This window comes from Ranitomeya variabilis, chromosome 8 (genome assembly GCF_051348905.1).
Source record: "Ranitomeya variabilis isolate aRanVar5 chromosome 8, aRanVar5.hap1, whole genome shotgun sequence".
NCBI lineage: Eukaryota > Metazoa > Chordata > Amphibia > Anura > Dendrobatidae > Ranitomeya > Ranitomeya variabilis.
This window is the reverse complement of record NC_135239.1, coordinates 82551390-82564497: the sequence shown is the minus strand read 5'-3', so window position 1 is coordinate 82564497 and position 13108 is coordinate 82551390. Positions and strand designations below refer to the sequence as shown.

The 13108-nt window shown below is 44.0% G+C and overlaps 1 protein-coding gene across 1 annotated transcript in view; it reads right to left on the bottom strand.

Moving 5' to 3' along the window:
* Positions 1-13108, bottom strand: part of CRB1 (crumbs cell polarity complex component 1) — a 163135-nt gene that overhangs the window by 59774 nt on the left and 90253 nt on the right. Inside the window, exons 10-11 of the mRNA XM_077278086.1 lie at positions 7796-7924; positions 4666-4792 (exon numbers count right to left, since the gene is read on the bottom strand). Coding sequence (XP_077134201.1) covers positions 4666-4792; positions 7796-7924 — 256 coding nt within the window. The remainder of the gene's footprint in view (positions 1-4665; positions 4793-7795; positions 7925-13108) is intronic.

Below are 13108 nucleotides of genomic sequence, written 5' to 3'. Positions count from 1 at the left end.
TTCATGAGAACATCCAGCAGGGGCGCATCACCGCGACTCAATGTAAGTACAGATCCAGCTTTCCTTTCAGCACCCGGGGGATTACAGACACGAGCGAGTGGTTTATCGCAGCTCGTGCCTGTAACATTAGTTAACCCCTTCAGATGGATTACCTCGTGGGACGTGATCGGACATCAGAAGGTATGTATCTTGTGCATTTATTGTTTTGCCAAGCGAGGGTCTGCAAATGGATTGAGAGAGCAATAAATTATTAAAACAACCGCTGTGTTTATTGCATTAAAATACTTTTAAATCATGTGTGTGTGTGTTTTTTAACCCTTTCAAACAATTGGATTAATAATGGATAGGTGTCATAATTGACGCCTCTCCATTATTAATCTGGCTTAATGTCACCTTACAATAGCAAGGTGGCATTAACCCTTCATTACCCCATATCCCACCGCTACAGGGAGTGGGAAGAGAGTGGCCAAGTGCCAGAATAGGCGCATCTTCCAGATGTGCCTTTTCTGGGGTGGCTGGGGGCAGATGTTTTTAGCCACGGGGGGGGCCAATAACCATGGTGTTGTGAATTAGACTTTTTGGCTCCCTCTTGTGGTTACTAGTGATATGACTCTGGGATTGTCTTTCCTCAGTTTGGCACCCACCTGGGCCGTTAGTCCAGGGGTGTTGCTATATAAACTTCCTGGATCCTTAGTCCAGTGCCTGGCATCGTTGTTATCAGATCCTTTCTGTTTGCTCCTGTCTGCTGGTCCTGGTTCGTGCAAAATTAAGCTAAGTCCTGCTTCTTTGTTTTTTGGTTATTTGCTTGCTCTCATTTTTGTCCAGCTTGTACTAAATGTGATTCCTGACCTTGCTGGAAGCTCTAGGGGGCTGGTGTTCTCCCCCCGGGCCGTTAGACGGTTCGGGGGTTCTTGAATATCCAGCGTGGATATTTTGATAGGGTTTTTGCTGACCATATAAGTCATCTTACTATATTCTGCTATTAGCTAGTGGGCCTCTCTTTGCTAAATACCTAGCTCATTCTTACGTTTGTCTTTTCCTCTTACCTCACCGTTATTATTTGTTGGGGGCTTGTATCCAACTTTTGGGGTCTTTTCTCTGGAGGCAAGAAAGGTCTTTCTTTTCCCTTCTAGGGTTAGTTAGTTCTCCGGCTGGCGCGAGACGTCTAGAACCAACGTAGGCACGTTCCCCGGCTGCTGCTATTTGTGGTGCTAGGATTAGATATATGGTCAGCTCAGTTACCACTGCCCTATGAGCTGGTTTTTTGTGTTTGCAGACTTAGTAATTATTTCTGAGACCCTCTGCCATTGGGGTCATAACACCATGGACCCTCTCTAGGCAATTAATATCTGCCATCAGTCACTGGCTTTACCACTCTGGCGGAGAAAATTGCGCGGGAGCCCACGCCAATTTTTTCCGCCATTTAACCCTTTATTTTAGCAGCTACAGCGCTGAAATTTTGCACATACACACTACTAACATTAGTAGTGTGGAATATGCAAAAAAAAGGGGATATGAGATGGTTTACTGTATGTAAACCATGTCTCATATCCTGTCGGGTTTGGGAAGGAGAAATGAGAAGCCGGCAATTGAATTACCGGCTTTTCACAGATATCGCGCTGAATGAAATATAAATACAGAATATATATACAGTGGGGCAAAAAAGTATTTAGTCAGTCAGCAATAGTGCAAGTTCCACCACTTAAAAAGATGAGAGGCGTCTGTAATTTACATCATAGGTAGACCTCAACTATGGGAGACAAACTGAGAAAAAAAAATCCAGAAAATCACATTGTCTGTTTTTTTATCATTTTATTTGCATTTTATGGTGGAAAATAAGTATTTGGTCAGAAACAAAATTTCATCTCAATACTTTGTAATATAGCCTTTGTTGGCAATGGCAGAGGTCAAACGTTTTCTGTAAGTCTTCACAAGGTTGCCACACACTGTTGTTGGTATTTTGGCCCATTCCTCCATGCAGATCTCCTCTAGAGCAGTGATGTTTTTGGCTTTTCGCTTGGCAACAAGGACTTTCAACTCCCTCCAAAGGTTTTCTATAGGGTTGAGATCTGGAGACTGGCTAGGCCACTCCAGGACCTTGAAATGCTTCTTACGAAGCCACTCCTTCGTTGCCCTGGCGGTGTGCTTTGGATCATTGTCATGTTGAAAGACCCAGCCACGTTTCAACTTCAATGCCCTTGCTGATGGAAGGAGGTTTGCACTCAAAATCTCACGATACATGGCCCCATTCATTCTTTCATGTACCCGGATCAGTCGTCCTGGCCCCTTTGCAGAGAAACAGCCCCAAAGCATGATGTTTCCACCACCATGCTTTACAGTAGGTATGGTGTTTGATGGATGCAACTCAGTATTCTTTTTCCTCCAAACATGACAAGTTGTGTTTCTACCAAACAGTTCCAGTTTGGTTTCATCAGACCATAGAACATTCTCCCAAAACTCCTCTGGATCATCCAAATGCTCTCTAGCAAACTTCAGACGGGCCCGGACATGTACTGGCTTAAGCAGTGGGACACGTCTGGCACTGCAGGATCTGAGTCCATGGTGGCGTAGTGTGTTACTTATGGTAGGCCTTGTTACATTGGCCCCAGCTCTCTGCAGTTCATTCACTAGGTCCCCCCGCGTGGTTCTGGGATTTTTACTCACCGTTCTTGTGATCATTCTGACCCCACGGGGTGGGATTTTGCGTGGAGCCCCAGATCGAGTGAGATTATCAGTGGTCTTGTATGTCTTCCATTTTCTAATTATTGCTCCCACTGTTGATTTCTTCACTCCAAGCTGGTTGGCTATTGCAGATTCAGTCTTCCCAGCCTGGTGCAGGGCTACAATTTTGTTTCTGGTGTCCTTTGACAGCTCTTTGGTCTTCACCATAGTGGAGTTTGGAGTCAGACTGTTTGAGGGTGTGCACAGGTGTCTTTTTATACTGATAACAAGTTTAAACAGGTGCCATTACTACAGGTAATGAGTGGAGGAAAGAGGAGACTCTTAAAGAAGAAGTTACAGGTCTGTGAGAGCCAGAAATCTTGATTGTTTGTTTCTGACCAAATACTTATTTTCCACCATAAAATGCAAATAAAATGATAAAAAAACAGACAATGTGATTTTCTGGATTTTTTTTTCTCAGTTTGTCTCCGATAGTTGAGGTCTACCTATGATGTAAATTACAGACGCCTCTCATCTTTTTAAGTGGTGGAACTTGCACTATTGCTGACTGACTAAATACTTTTTTGCCCCACTGTATATGTGTCTCAATGACATATATATATATATATATATATATATATATACTGTATATATGTTTTCCCGAACATTTGAGCACATAAATCCATTAGATGTCGGTTTTGCAAGCCTGCGCGAAAATCTCGCAGTACGGATGCCATACGGATTACATACGGAGGATGCCATGCGCAAAATACGCTGACACACCCTGCCTACGGATCAATATTTTGGGAACATTTCTCCGTATTACGGCCGTAGTACGGACGTATAATACGTGGCGTATTGTCTTACGCCAAGTGTGACGCCGGCCTTAGACTGCAGCATTACTGATGCACAAGGTGGTTCTTTTAGTTTATAACGGCTGGAGGGGGTGACAGTGGCCCTTTAAGTTAAGGGTACCATCATTTCTGTCCAGGCCTACTTCATGAGTTCTATTTTTTTTTAAATTCCGTGGAAACATGGTTGAAAAGCAATGTCTGACTTTCATTTGTTCATTATCATAGATTTTTTAGTTATTTCTTTTGTCAGATTCAAGTTATTTCTGTGACCATTGTGTTTTTTTCTGTCATTAAACAAAGGGTACCAAAAATTTTGACCACGTGTGTATGCTTAAAAAGTACCATAACCATCTATTCAATTATATTCATAAATCAATAGTACATGTGAAAATAAGAAACTTTGTAATATATATTATTAAAGAAATCTGCTTCATTCTCCTCCTGGACAAATCTTTCATGCTCAAAATTCTCAGTTCACAGATAAAATTAGTCTTTAGTGAATGCAGATTTTACATATGAATGTAAAAGATCAGTCCATATTACAGTCACTCATTTTCATGTGTAGCAATGATTTATAAAATACATATTAAAACAGTGATTATTCTTTAAAGCTATAAGAAACATGCCCCTTAAAGCTTAATGCACCATATTAAAATACATTTTAGTATGGAAATGGTTTCCATAAAGGATATATCTATGTGCTGTGTTAAAACTAGTTCATTAGTTGTGATCCAACTGCTAGAACATTTATTGATTTGAAGACGTTGTGGCACCCAATCCCACTCGCTGCAATGGAAACTGGGTTGTGTGGCCACTCTCCACCACCACCTTCATGTATAAAGAAGATATGGAAAAGGTATATTTGTGTGCCAGAGACAAAGATTGCGTTGTGGCCCTGACGTCCGTTCTTCCATAGGTGCTGCTCTTTGGAGAGTAATGAATAGCATATTCCAGTTTAGGTCCTGACTGTACTGAAGGTCTTGGTAGACATCTAACTGTGCTTGAATAATAAAACTACTTGCTATTCCTCATAATCCTGCTCTCCCCACTCCACTGCTGGATCATCCTCCATGCGCAGGATCAAGTAGGACAATAATTGGAAAAGATTTTGCCACAACAGCATAGACACATAAAATGACAGGTCGCTTACATCAATCTCGCAGATCTCCCCAGCATAGTTCATATCACAAATGCAATGGAAGTGATTGGGCAGGTTCTGGCAGATGCCCCCATTCAGACAGGGGTTTGAAGCACATTCGTCAATGTCAATCTCACACCTGAAATGCCAATAAGATGTATTACAATTTCATCACATCATTATAAACCCAATGTTATTCATGGTATGAAGCTAAAAAGTATCATTAATCTTCATTGGTGGACACTGGAGCCTCTGTGCAAGAACAATATATGGGACCTTTGCTGCCCAAGAGCTCCTAAAAATTAAAAATTGCACCTGATTTGGAGGTAGAAATGGGCCCCCTTACCTCTTAGGCGCCTGTACGACTGCACCAATGATATGTCCGCCCCTGATTATCTTAGTCTGCATACATCCATAAGACCTCTACAAAGATAATGATACTTTATAGTTCTATTAATCCATTTAAGACCAGGAAATATTCAGTTTTTGAGCTTTAATTGTTTTTACTCCCCTTTTCCAAAAGCCTTAACTTTTTAATTTTTCCATCCACATAGCCATACGAGGGCTTGTTTTATGGCAGGGTAAGGGCACCATGTAAGGTGCTGTAAAACGGAAGGGTGGTAAAATGGTGAAAAAAAAATCACTATTATCTCTTGGGTTTTGCTTTTACAGCATTCATTATTTGGTAAAATGACCTGGCAGCATGATCCTAAAGGTCATTATAAGTACAGTGATATCAAACATACAAGTTGTTTTTTACATTTTAGTGGTCAAAAAACCTCTGAGCTTTGAGAAAAAAAAGTCGTCAGTGTGACGCCCCAGGGTCCTGGTCATCACAGTGGCATTGCTTTCCACTTGGGGAGAGTGATGTCACGCTTGGAGGCGATGAAGGGTATCTTTCACCAGGTAATCACATACACACAACACGTTCATACTCCAGGCCAGAAGGAGGAGCTCTAAACCTGGTTTAGGGTGAACTCCCCTATAAATACATTCTGGACTGGAGGGAAAGGGAGATTTGAGTCAGACTGGCCGAGGACCGAGAAGAGAGCAGACAGACATAGAGTGTCAGAAGGTCTGAAGGGGCCATCTAGTCTGAGGTACTAAAACTCCTGGAGAAAAGAAAACTTAGAAAGAACGAACAAGTTGTGGAAAGTGTGCAGCAGAGAAAAGGCACAGGAGAGTGATACCAGCGAAGCAGAGCAGTGAATTAGCTACCTCCCTGGCTGGCGCAGATACCGGTAGCCGGAAGACCGTGGCCGTGCTGAACTCTAAGTGGCATAGCTGAAACCGACAGGACAGCTGAACTTCAAGTTACCTGTCTGCCTTTACACCCAGGAGACACAGTGATACTTATAGGGCCCGGGTCGTGATAGAGACCCTATAAAAAGGCCTGCTTCACCTGTCATATGGGTTGCGTCCTAACCTTTATGGGGGACAGAGAGGAACTGTGAGAACCTTATCAGAAGCCATAGGCAGTAAGGGACTACAACACCACCGCGCTTTGAGGAAGGCTTTCATCTCCACCTGGTGAAGAGGACTCTGGATTTGCTTCCAGGCCGGCCAAACCCTGCCTGCCCTGTGATCTGGTGCCCTGGACTGCGGTTGCCTGAAGCTTCTGTAAACCAGGTAAAGAGACTGCAAACCTGTGTCCTTGTTCTTTACTGCGCCATTCACCATCTTCACTTACTCACCGGGAGCCCTGGGGACATACTTCACCTGTGGGAAGTTATACCATCTAGCTGCCATACCATCACCCCAGAGGACCTCTTTAAGCAGAGTCAGTCCTTACTGACCGAATACCACAGGTGGCGTCACGAACATAAACTTTAATCAATATTCCTTTTACATGGGCGCTCAGGGCCACGGACTGGGTCGCCGCCGTGAAACGTCCCCTTAAGCACTGGACCCAATACCGAGTGCCCCACGGCCCTGGCGGCCGTTTCATCTGCGTCCCCATTTTCTGAGAGCAGTAATGTTTTATATTTCGGCCCTTGGAGCTGTGTCAGGACTTGTTCCTTGCTTAAACTGTATATACGGTGAGCTTACATTTTTATTGATACCATTTTGTCTTATATCCAATGTATTGATTGTTATTTATTGCATTTTTATGTGGGGAGTGCAGCAATTGGAAAAGAAATATATTTTTTCACGTTGACTCTATTTTTCTTTTCGTTATTTAATGTACGGTTAAAAATATTTTTTTCCTATTTCTTTTTAAATGAGAAGAGGTTGGTAATTTAAACTTTTTTATATATATTTTTATATTTTCTTAAAAACTTTTTTAATATTTTTTCCTTAGTTCTCTTAGCTGACTTGAATGACTGATCACATGACATCACTTTTACTATATACTGAAGCACTGTAGTATATTGTAGTATTGAGCTAAATTGTGGTTTCCCAATGAAGATGCACAGAAGGGGCTTCATATAAGGACCAACATGGCAGCCATGGGGGACTTCAGCAGGCTCACGGCTGCCATCCTGTGATTACGTCATGGGGTGGCCGATGAGCACTGGTGAATTTAGCCTTTTAAATTCCGCTCTCAGTGATTGACAGCGGTATTAAATGGTTAAACAGCAGCAATCAGAGATAGCTCCGGTCACTGCTGTTAAAGGCAGATGCCAGATGTGTAACACAGCTGGCATTTCAGTGTCTGAGACCAATCTAGACACTTGCTGTGACCGCATGACATAATTTTACATGATGATGTTGCAAAGGGGTTAAGGAACGTTCAGGGTGTTGCCACCACTTGCTCCATAGATACACCATCAGTTTACCTCTCACCTAGGACAGATCTCAAGCGATTGTATTAAAGGATTTCCTTTCAGATTGTGTTGGCCATACACATTAAATTATTTTAAGACTGAACCCATCCATATAATGCAGGGCCTGTTCTGATGCTATCACAACAGCAAAAAAGGATCAGGCTGTTGGATTTCAACATGCCCAGTCCTTCTGTTCTCTGGGTAAATTAGAAACCCCCAAAGGTGTTTGGAATCAGCTTTCTCCCCTCTCCCCAGACAGGACACATGCATTCTTGACCAACAGCAATCTAGGAGTGGTCAGATTTACTTTAAAAGGATGTCTTAATATATCATATAAGTAAAAATCCATAATGGGGGGCTATGGTGCAACTTACCGATCTCCTGCATATCCAGATTGGCAAGAACATCCTAGCACCCCTAGTTCCTGAGTGCAGTTACTGTGGTTATAGCAGGTTATGTTTTTCTTTTCATCACCACAGAAAATGGAAGGCATTATATTATAGCTGCAATAATTAGATATAAAGGATATTGAGTTTGGAGGAACAGTTATACTGAACACATAAACAGTGGTAGAAAGAGCCAATGGCTACATGGTGACTTGGACCATAAAACACTAGGTGCAGAAGTGAATTGAGCTACAGAACATTCACAAAATCACGTTGCATAACCTTGTTAGCCAATACAGATCTATAAAACTCTATTACTTCCATCTACTTTTTATCTACAGTGTTCAGACGCTGTGGAGCAATCAGCAAGAACAGGATGTTACATCTACTACAAGATGTGGACGACATGTATATGACACATGCATGGGAGCAGACTAATTCCAGTACATCTCTAAAAACATTGCCATCTCTGTGTGTGGTTCCACCATTACTCCCAAGCAACATGCCCGCTGCCTTGGGGTCATACTTGATGCCGAGCTTTCATTCACCCTCACATCTGATCACTGGCTCGCTCTTGTTATCTGCACCTCAAAAACATTTCTACAATTCGACCTTTTCTTACTTTCAGCTCTGCAAAAACTCTTACTGTTTCTACTTTTCATTCTCGTCTGGACTAATATAACTCTCTACTAATCGGCCTCCCTCTTACCAAACTCTCCCCGCTCCAATCTGTCCTGAATGCTGCAGCCAGGATCATATTCCTCCCCAATCATTATTCCGATGTCTCTACCTTGTGCCAGTCATTACACTGGTTACCCATCCACTCCAGAATCCAGTACAAACTTATTACCCTCATCCACAAAGCACTCCATGGCTCAGCACCACCCTATATCTCTTCCCTCGTCTCAGTTTACCACCCTACATGCGCCCCCCGTTCTGCTAATGACCTGAGGTTAGCATAATCAGAACCTCCCACTCCCGTCTCCAAGACTTCTCACATGCTGCGCCAATTCTTTGGAATGCACTACCCAGGTTAATACGATTAAACCCCAATCCCCACAGTTTTAAGTGTGCCCTAAAAAGGCATTTCTACAGACTGACCTACCGCCTCAAAGCATTAACCTAACTATCCCTGTGTGGCCCATTCAAAAAAACTTAAACCATAATCCTTAATAATTCCTTGCATCATGTTCTCACACACTTTATGCAGTTAATAGACCTCTGTGTCTGTTACATATTTAGGCTGATAACTGGTTCATGCAGCTGCAGCGCCCCAGAGTCCTGGTTGTTGCAGTAATGTCGCTCTTCCACCAGGGGGAGTGATATTACGTCTGATGGTACTAAAGGAGTTCACCTTGCCAGGTATCACAGTCACACACTACACTTCACACTCCAGTCCACCAGGGGGAGCATTGCTTCTATCTATTAGGGCACTCCTCACACACGGGTAAAACTGGTGGGTTGGATAGGAAGTCAGGGAAAAGCAGACTGGGCTTGGACCCGATAACATCGAGATGGAAGCTACTTGGGTTAGACCCAGAGAGGACCTGTCAGGCAGACAGGGGAAGGAGGAGGAACATCTGAGCTGCAGACAGAGGTCAAGCACGAGATAGAACGTTATGGAGCTGCGCCTGCACTCCATTGCGGCAGCATCCTAAGAAAGGACACGAAGCGAAGTATATTGTGGAGAGTGAGCAACGAAGTCACAGCACAAGGAGATAATACCGGGAGGAGTTCTGCCCCGAGATCGGCAGCCTCCTTCTGAGGCGCGTAGCCAGTGGCCGGAACACCGAGGGAGTAACTGACTCTACGCATTACTTCAGAGACCGGCAGGACAGTCGATTCCAAGTTGGCTGCCCGACCTAAATACCTAAGAAGACATGGAGGCAAATTGTGGGAGAGGGGCGTCTCTAGGGTCCCTATAAATAAGCTCCAGGCCTACCCCGTCATACGGGTTGTCCTATGCATACCATCTGGGGGACAGAGAGAGAGAACATCAGAAACATTCACGAAAGTAGTGAGGACTATCCCATGGTGCTCAGCAGGGAGGTACTACAACACACAGGCGCTAGTAGGAAGGCTACTGATTTCCACCTGGACAAGGGAACTCTGGATGTGCCTTCGGACCGGCCGGACTCTGCCTGCCCTGTGAACGGTACTCTGGACTGTGGACGCTGAAGTCTTCAGTAAAAGGTAAAGAGACTGCAACCTTTGTGTCCTCGTTATTCATTGTGCCTTACAACGTCCACCATCACTACCTACACATCAGGGAAGACCTGGGGACATACTTCACCTGTGGGAAGGTACACCATCTAGCTGCCATTCCACCACCCCTAGCAGCGTCGGTCACCCTGACCAAATACCACAGGTGGCGTCACGAACACCCGACAAACTTCACCTTTAATTGGACGCCCCTCAGAAGGGCCACGGACCGGGTCGGGCCACCGTGACATCCCCAGAATCGAGAGAGAGATAGACCCGGTACCGAGTACCCCATTGCCCTTAACGTGGGGGCGCTCCACAGCTTTACAGGAACACCCGATTCTTACACTACGGCTGGTCCGAACAAAGAAAGCAATTGTTACCATCCACCTCTCATGTCTCCCCTTTTTCCTCATAGTTTGTAAGCTTGCGAGCAGGGCCCTCTATTCCTCTTGAAATCTGTTTTGATCTGTGTTTATTGTTATACTGTAATGTCTATTGTCTGTACAAGTCCCCTCTATAATGTAAAGTGCTGCGGAATATGTTGGCGCTATATAATTAAAAATTATTATTATATTATTATTATAAAAACATATAAAGTAACTTCTTGAAGAGGACCTTCCACTATCTGTAGCATGTTAAACTGGTCACTGTATGGAATAGTGTATGCAGAGCTGAATAAAATAGTGTCTGCAGAGTTGTGAAGATAATAGCTTGTAACATTTAGGATATAGTTTTCACTCACCAGCAAAGTTTCTTCTCTGGGAGTGTGTACTTTTTCCCCTGCAGGACATTGACCAATCATTAGCACAATCCCCTGAATGTCAGACTTGACTTTCTCCTTGTGAGACACGTAAAGACACATAGCCCTGCTCTCCTCGCAGATCTCACTGTGTGAGGAAGTGAGGAAACGAGTAGAGCAGTGATGTGTGTCATTACAGCTTTCATTTCATGGCACTGTCAGTGTGCAGGGAAGGGAGTAGAGCAGATATGTGTATCATTACATACAACTCTGCATCTGCCACTCTCATCCCATGGCATTGCTGGTGTGGCAGAGAGGGAGTAGAGCATAGCTGTGTATCATTACAAACATTTCTTGCATATCTAATTTCATGGCACTATCAGTATGGGGGGTAAGGGTATGTGCACACGTTGCGGATTTCTTGCAGAAAATTCCTGAAGAAAACCGGAAATTTTCTGCAAGAAATCCGCATTTTTTTTTTGCGTTTTTTTTCCGTTTTTTTCGCGTTTTTTTAGCATTCTGCAAGCGTAATTAGCTTGCAGAATGCTAAAGTTTTCCCTGCGATCTGTAGCATCGCTTGGAAAACTGACTGACAGGTTGGTCACACTTGTCAAACATAGCGTTTGACAAGTGTGACCAACTTTTTACTATAGATGCTGCCTATGCAGCATCTATAGTAAAAGATAGAATGTTTAAAAATAATAAAAAAAATAAAAAAATGCTTATACTCACCCAGACATCTCACCGGCGTCCGTTCCGTATAGCTGGTCTGTGCGCACAGGACCTCCCGTGACGTCACGGTCACGTGAGCGGTCACATGACCGCTCACGACCAATCACAGGACAGTGACGTCATTCGGCAAGGTCCTTCAGCGCACACCAGGTACAGAAACCGAACGGCAGCGTGCGAGGAGGCGGCAAGACATCGAGGGTGAGTATAGGACTGTTTATTATTTTATTTCTTATTTTTTGACCACTTATATGGTGCTCAGTGCGTGGAGGAGAGTCTCCTCTCCTCCACCCTGGGTACCAACCGCATATAATCTGCTTACTTCCCGCATGGTGTGCACAGCCCCGTGCGGGAAGTAAGCAGATCAATGGACCCCTAGGTGTGCGGAATCCCTGCAATTCCGCATTTTTAATGAACATGTTGCTTTTTTTTCCGCTATGCGATTTTTTCGCGGAAAAAATCGCAACATTTGCACCAAAAATGCGGAATACCCTGTAAATAATAGGAGGCTTATGTAAGCGTTTTTTTTCGCGTTTTTATCACGTTTTTATAGCGAAAAAACGCGAAAAAAACGCTAACAATCCTGAACGTGTGCACATGGCCTAAAGAAAAGCTGTGTGTCATTACAAACACTTCTTGCATATCTAATCTTATGCCATTATCAGTGTGGGGGAGTATAGAAAAGATGTGTGTCATTACAAACATCTCGACATCTGAAGCTCTTGTCCCAGAGCACTGTTATAATGGGGAGAGGGGAAGTAGAGCAGAGCTTGTGTGTCATTACAAACACTTCTTGCAAATCTAATCTCACGCCATTGTCAGTGTGGGGGGAGTAGTGAAAAGATGCATGTCATTACAAACATCCTGGCATCTGTACCTGGGAGGGGCTAAGTGGAAGGGACAGAGACAGTTTCTTGTTAGGACATCAGATAGGGCCTGGAGTGCCTAGAGAAGAGATCAAAGGCCTGGTGTTATCAGTGCCATATTTCTTGGGTGTCCCTAGAAGAACTAAGAACCCCTCAAATGAGGAAAAGTCAATTAATCACAAGTTTCATATCCGCATAATAAATAATCTGCAGGGTCTCAAATTTCATTTCAGGTCATATGGACCCGAACAGAACAGCAGGGTTAAAGGGAATCTGTCACCTCATTTTGGACCTATAAACTGTGGCCATCACCTTTTGTGGGAGGGGACGGCGCAGCAGCTCGGGGACTTCATGGGCCAACTTAATGATAACTTGCTTAACATCAAGCTTACATATAATTGTGACTCGGAGCATATTGACTTCCTGGACGTCAGGCTGGAGGTCGACAGTACCCGTCGGGTCCAGACTGACGTTTTCAGGAAATCTACAGCTGTTAACGCTTTATTGCATGCTGACTCCGCTCACAATCCTACCACCATTGGGGCCGTCCCGGTTGGACAGTTCCTAAGGGTGAGGCAGATCTGTTCAACTGATGAAAAATTCTTTGCACAGGCGGTTGACCTTGAGGGACGCTTTAGAGATCGTGGATATAGCCGTAGAAGTATTAGGCGGGGCTTTGACAGAGCAAGGAGGACACCTCGCAGGGACCTCTTACATTCTGGCAGTAATAATCGGAAGAGGAAGACGGACGGAGAGAAAGTA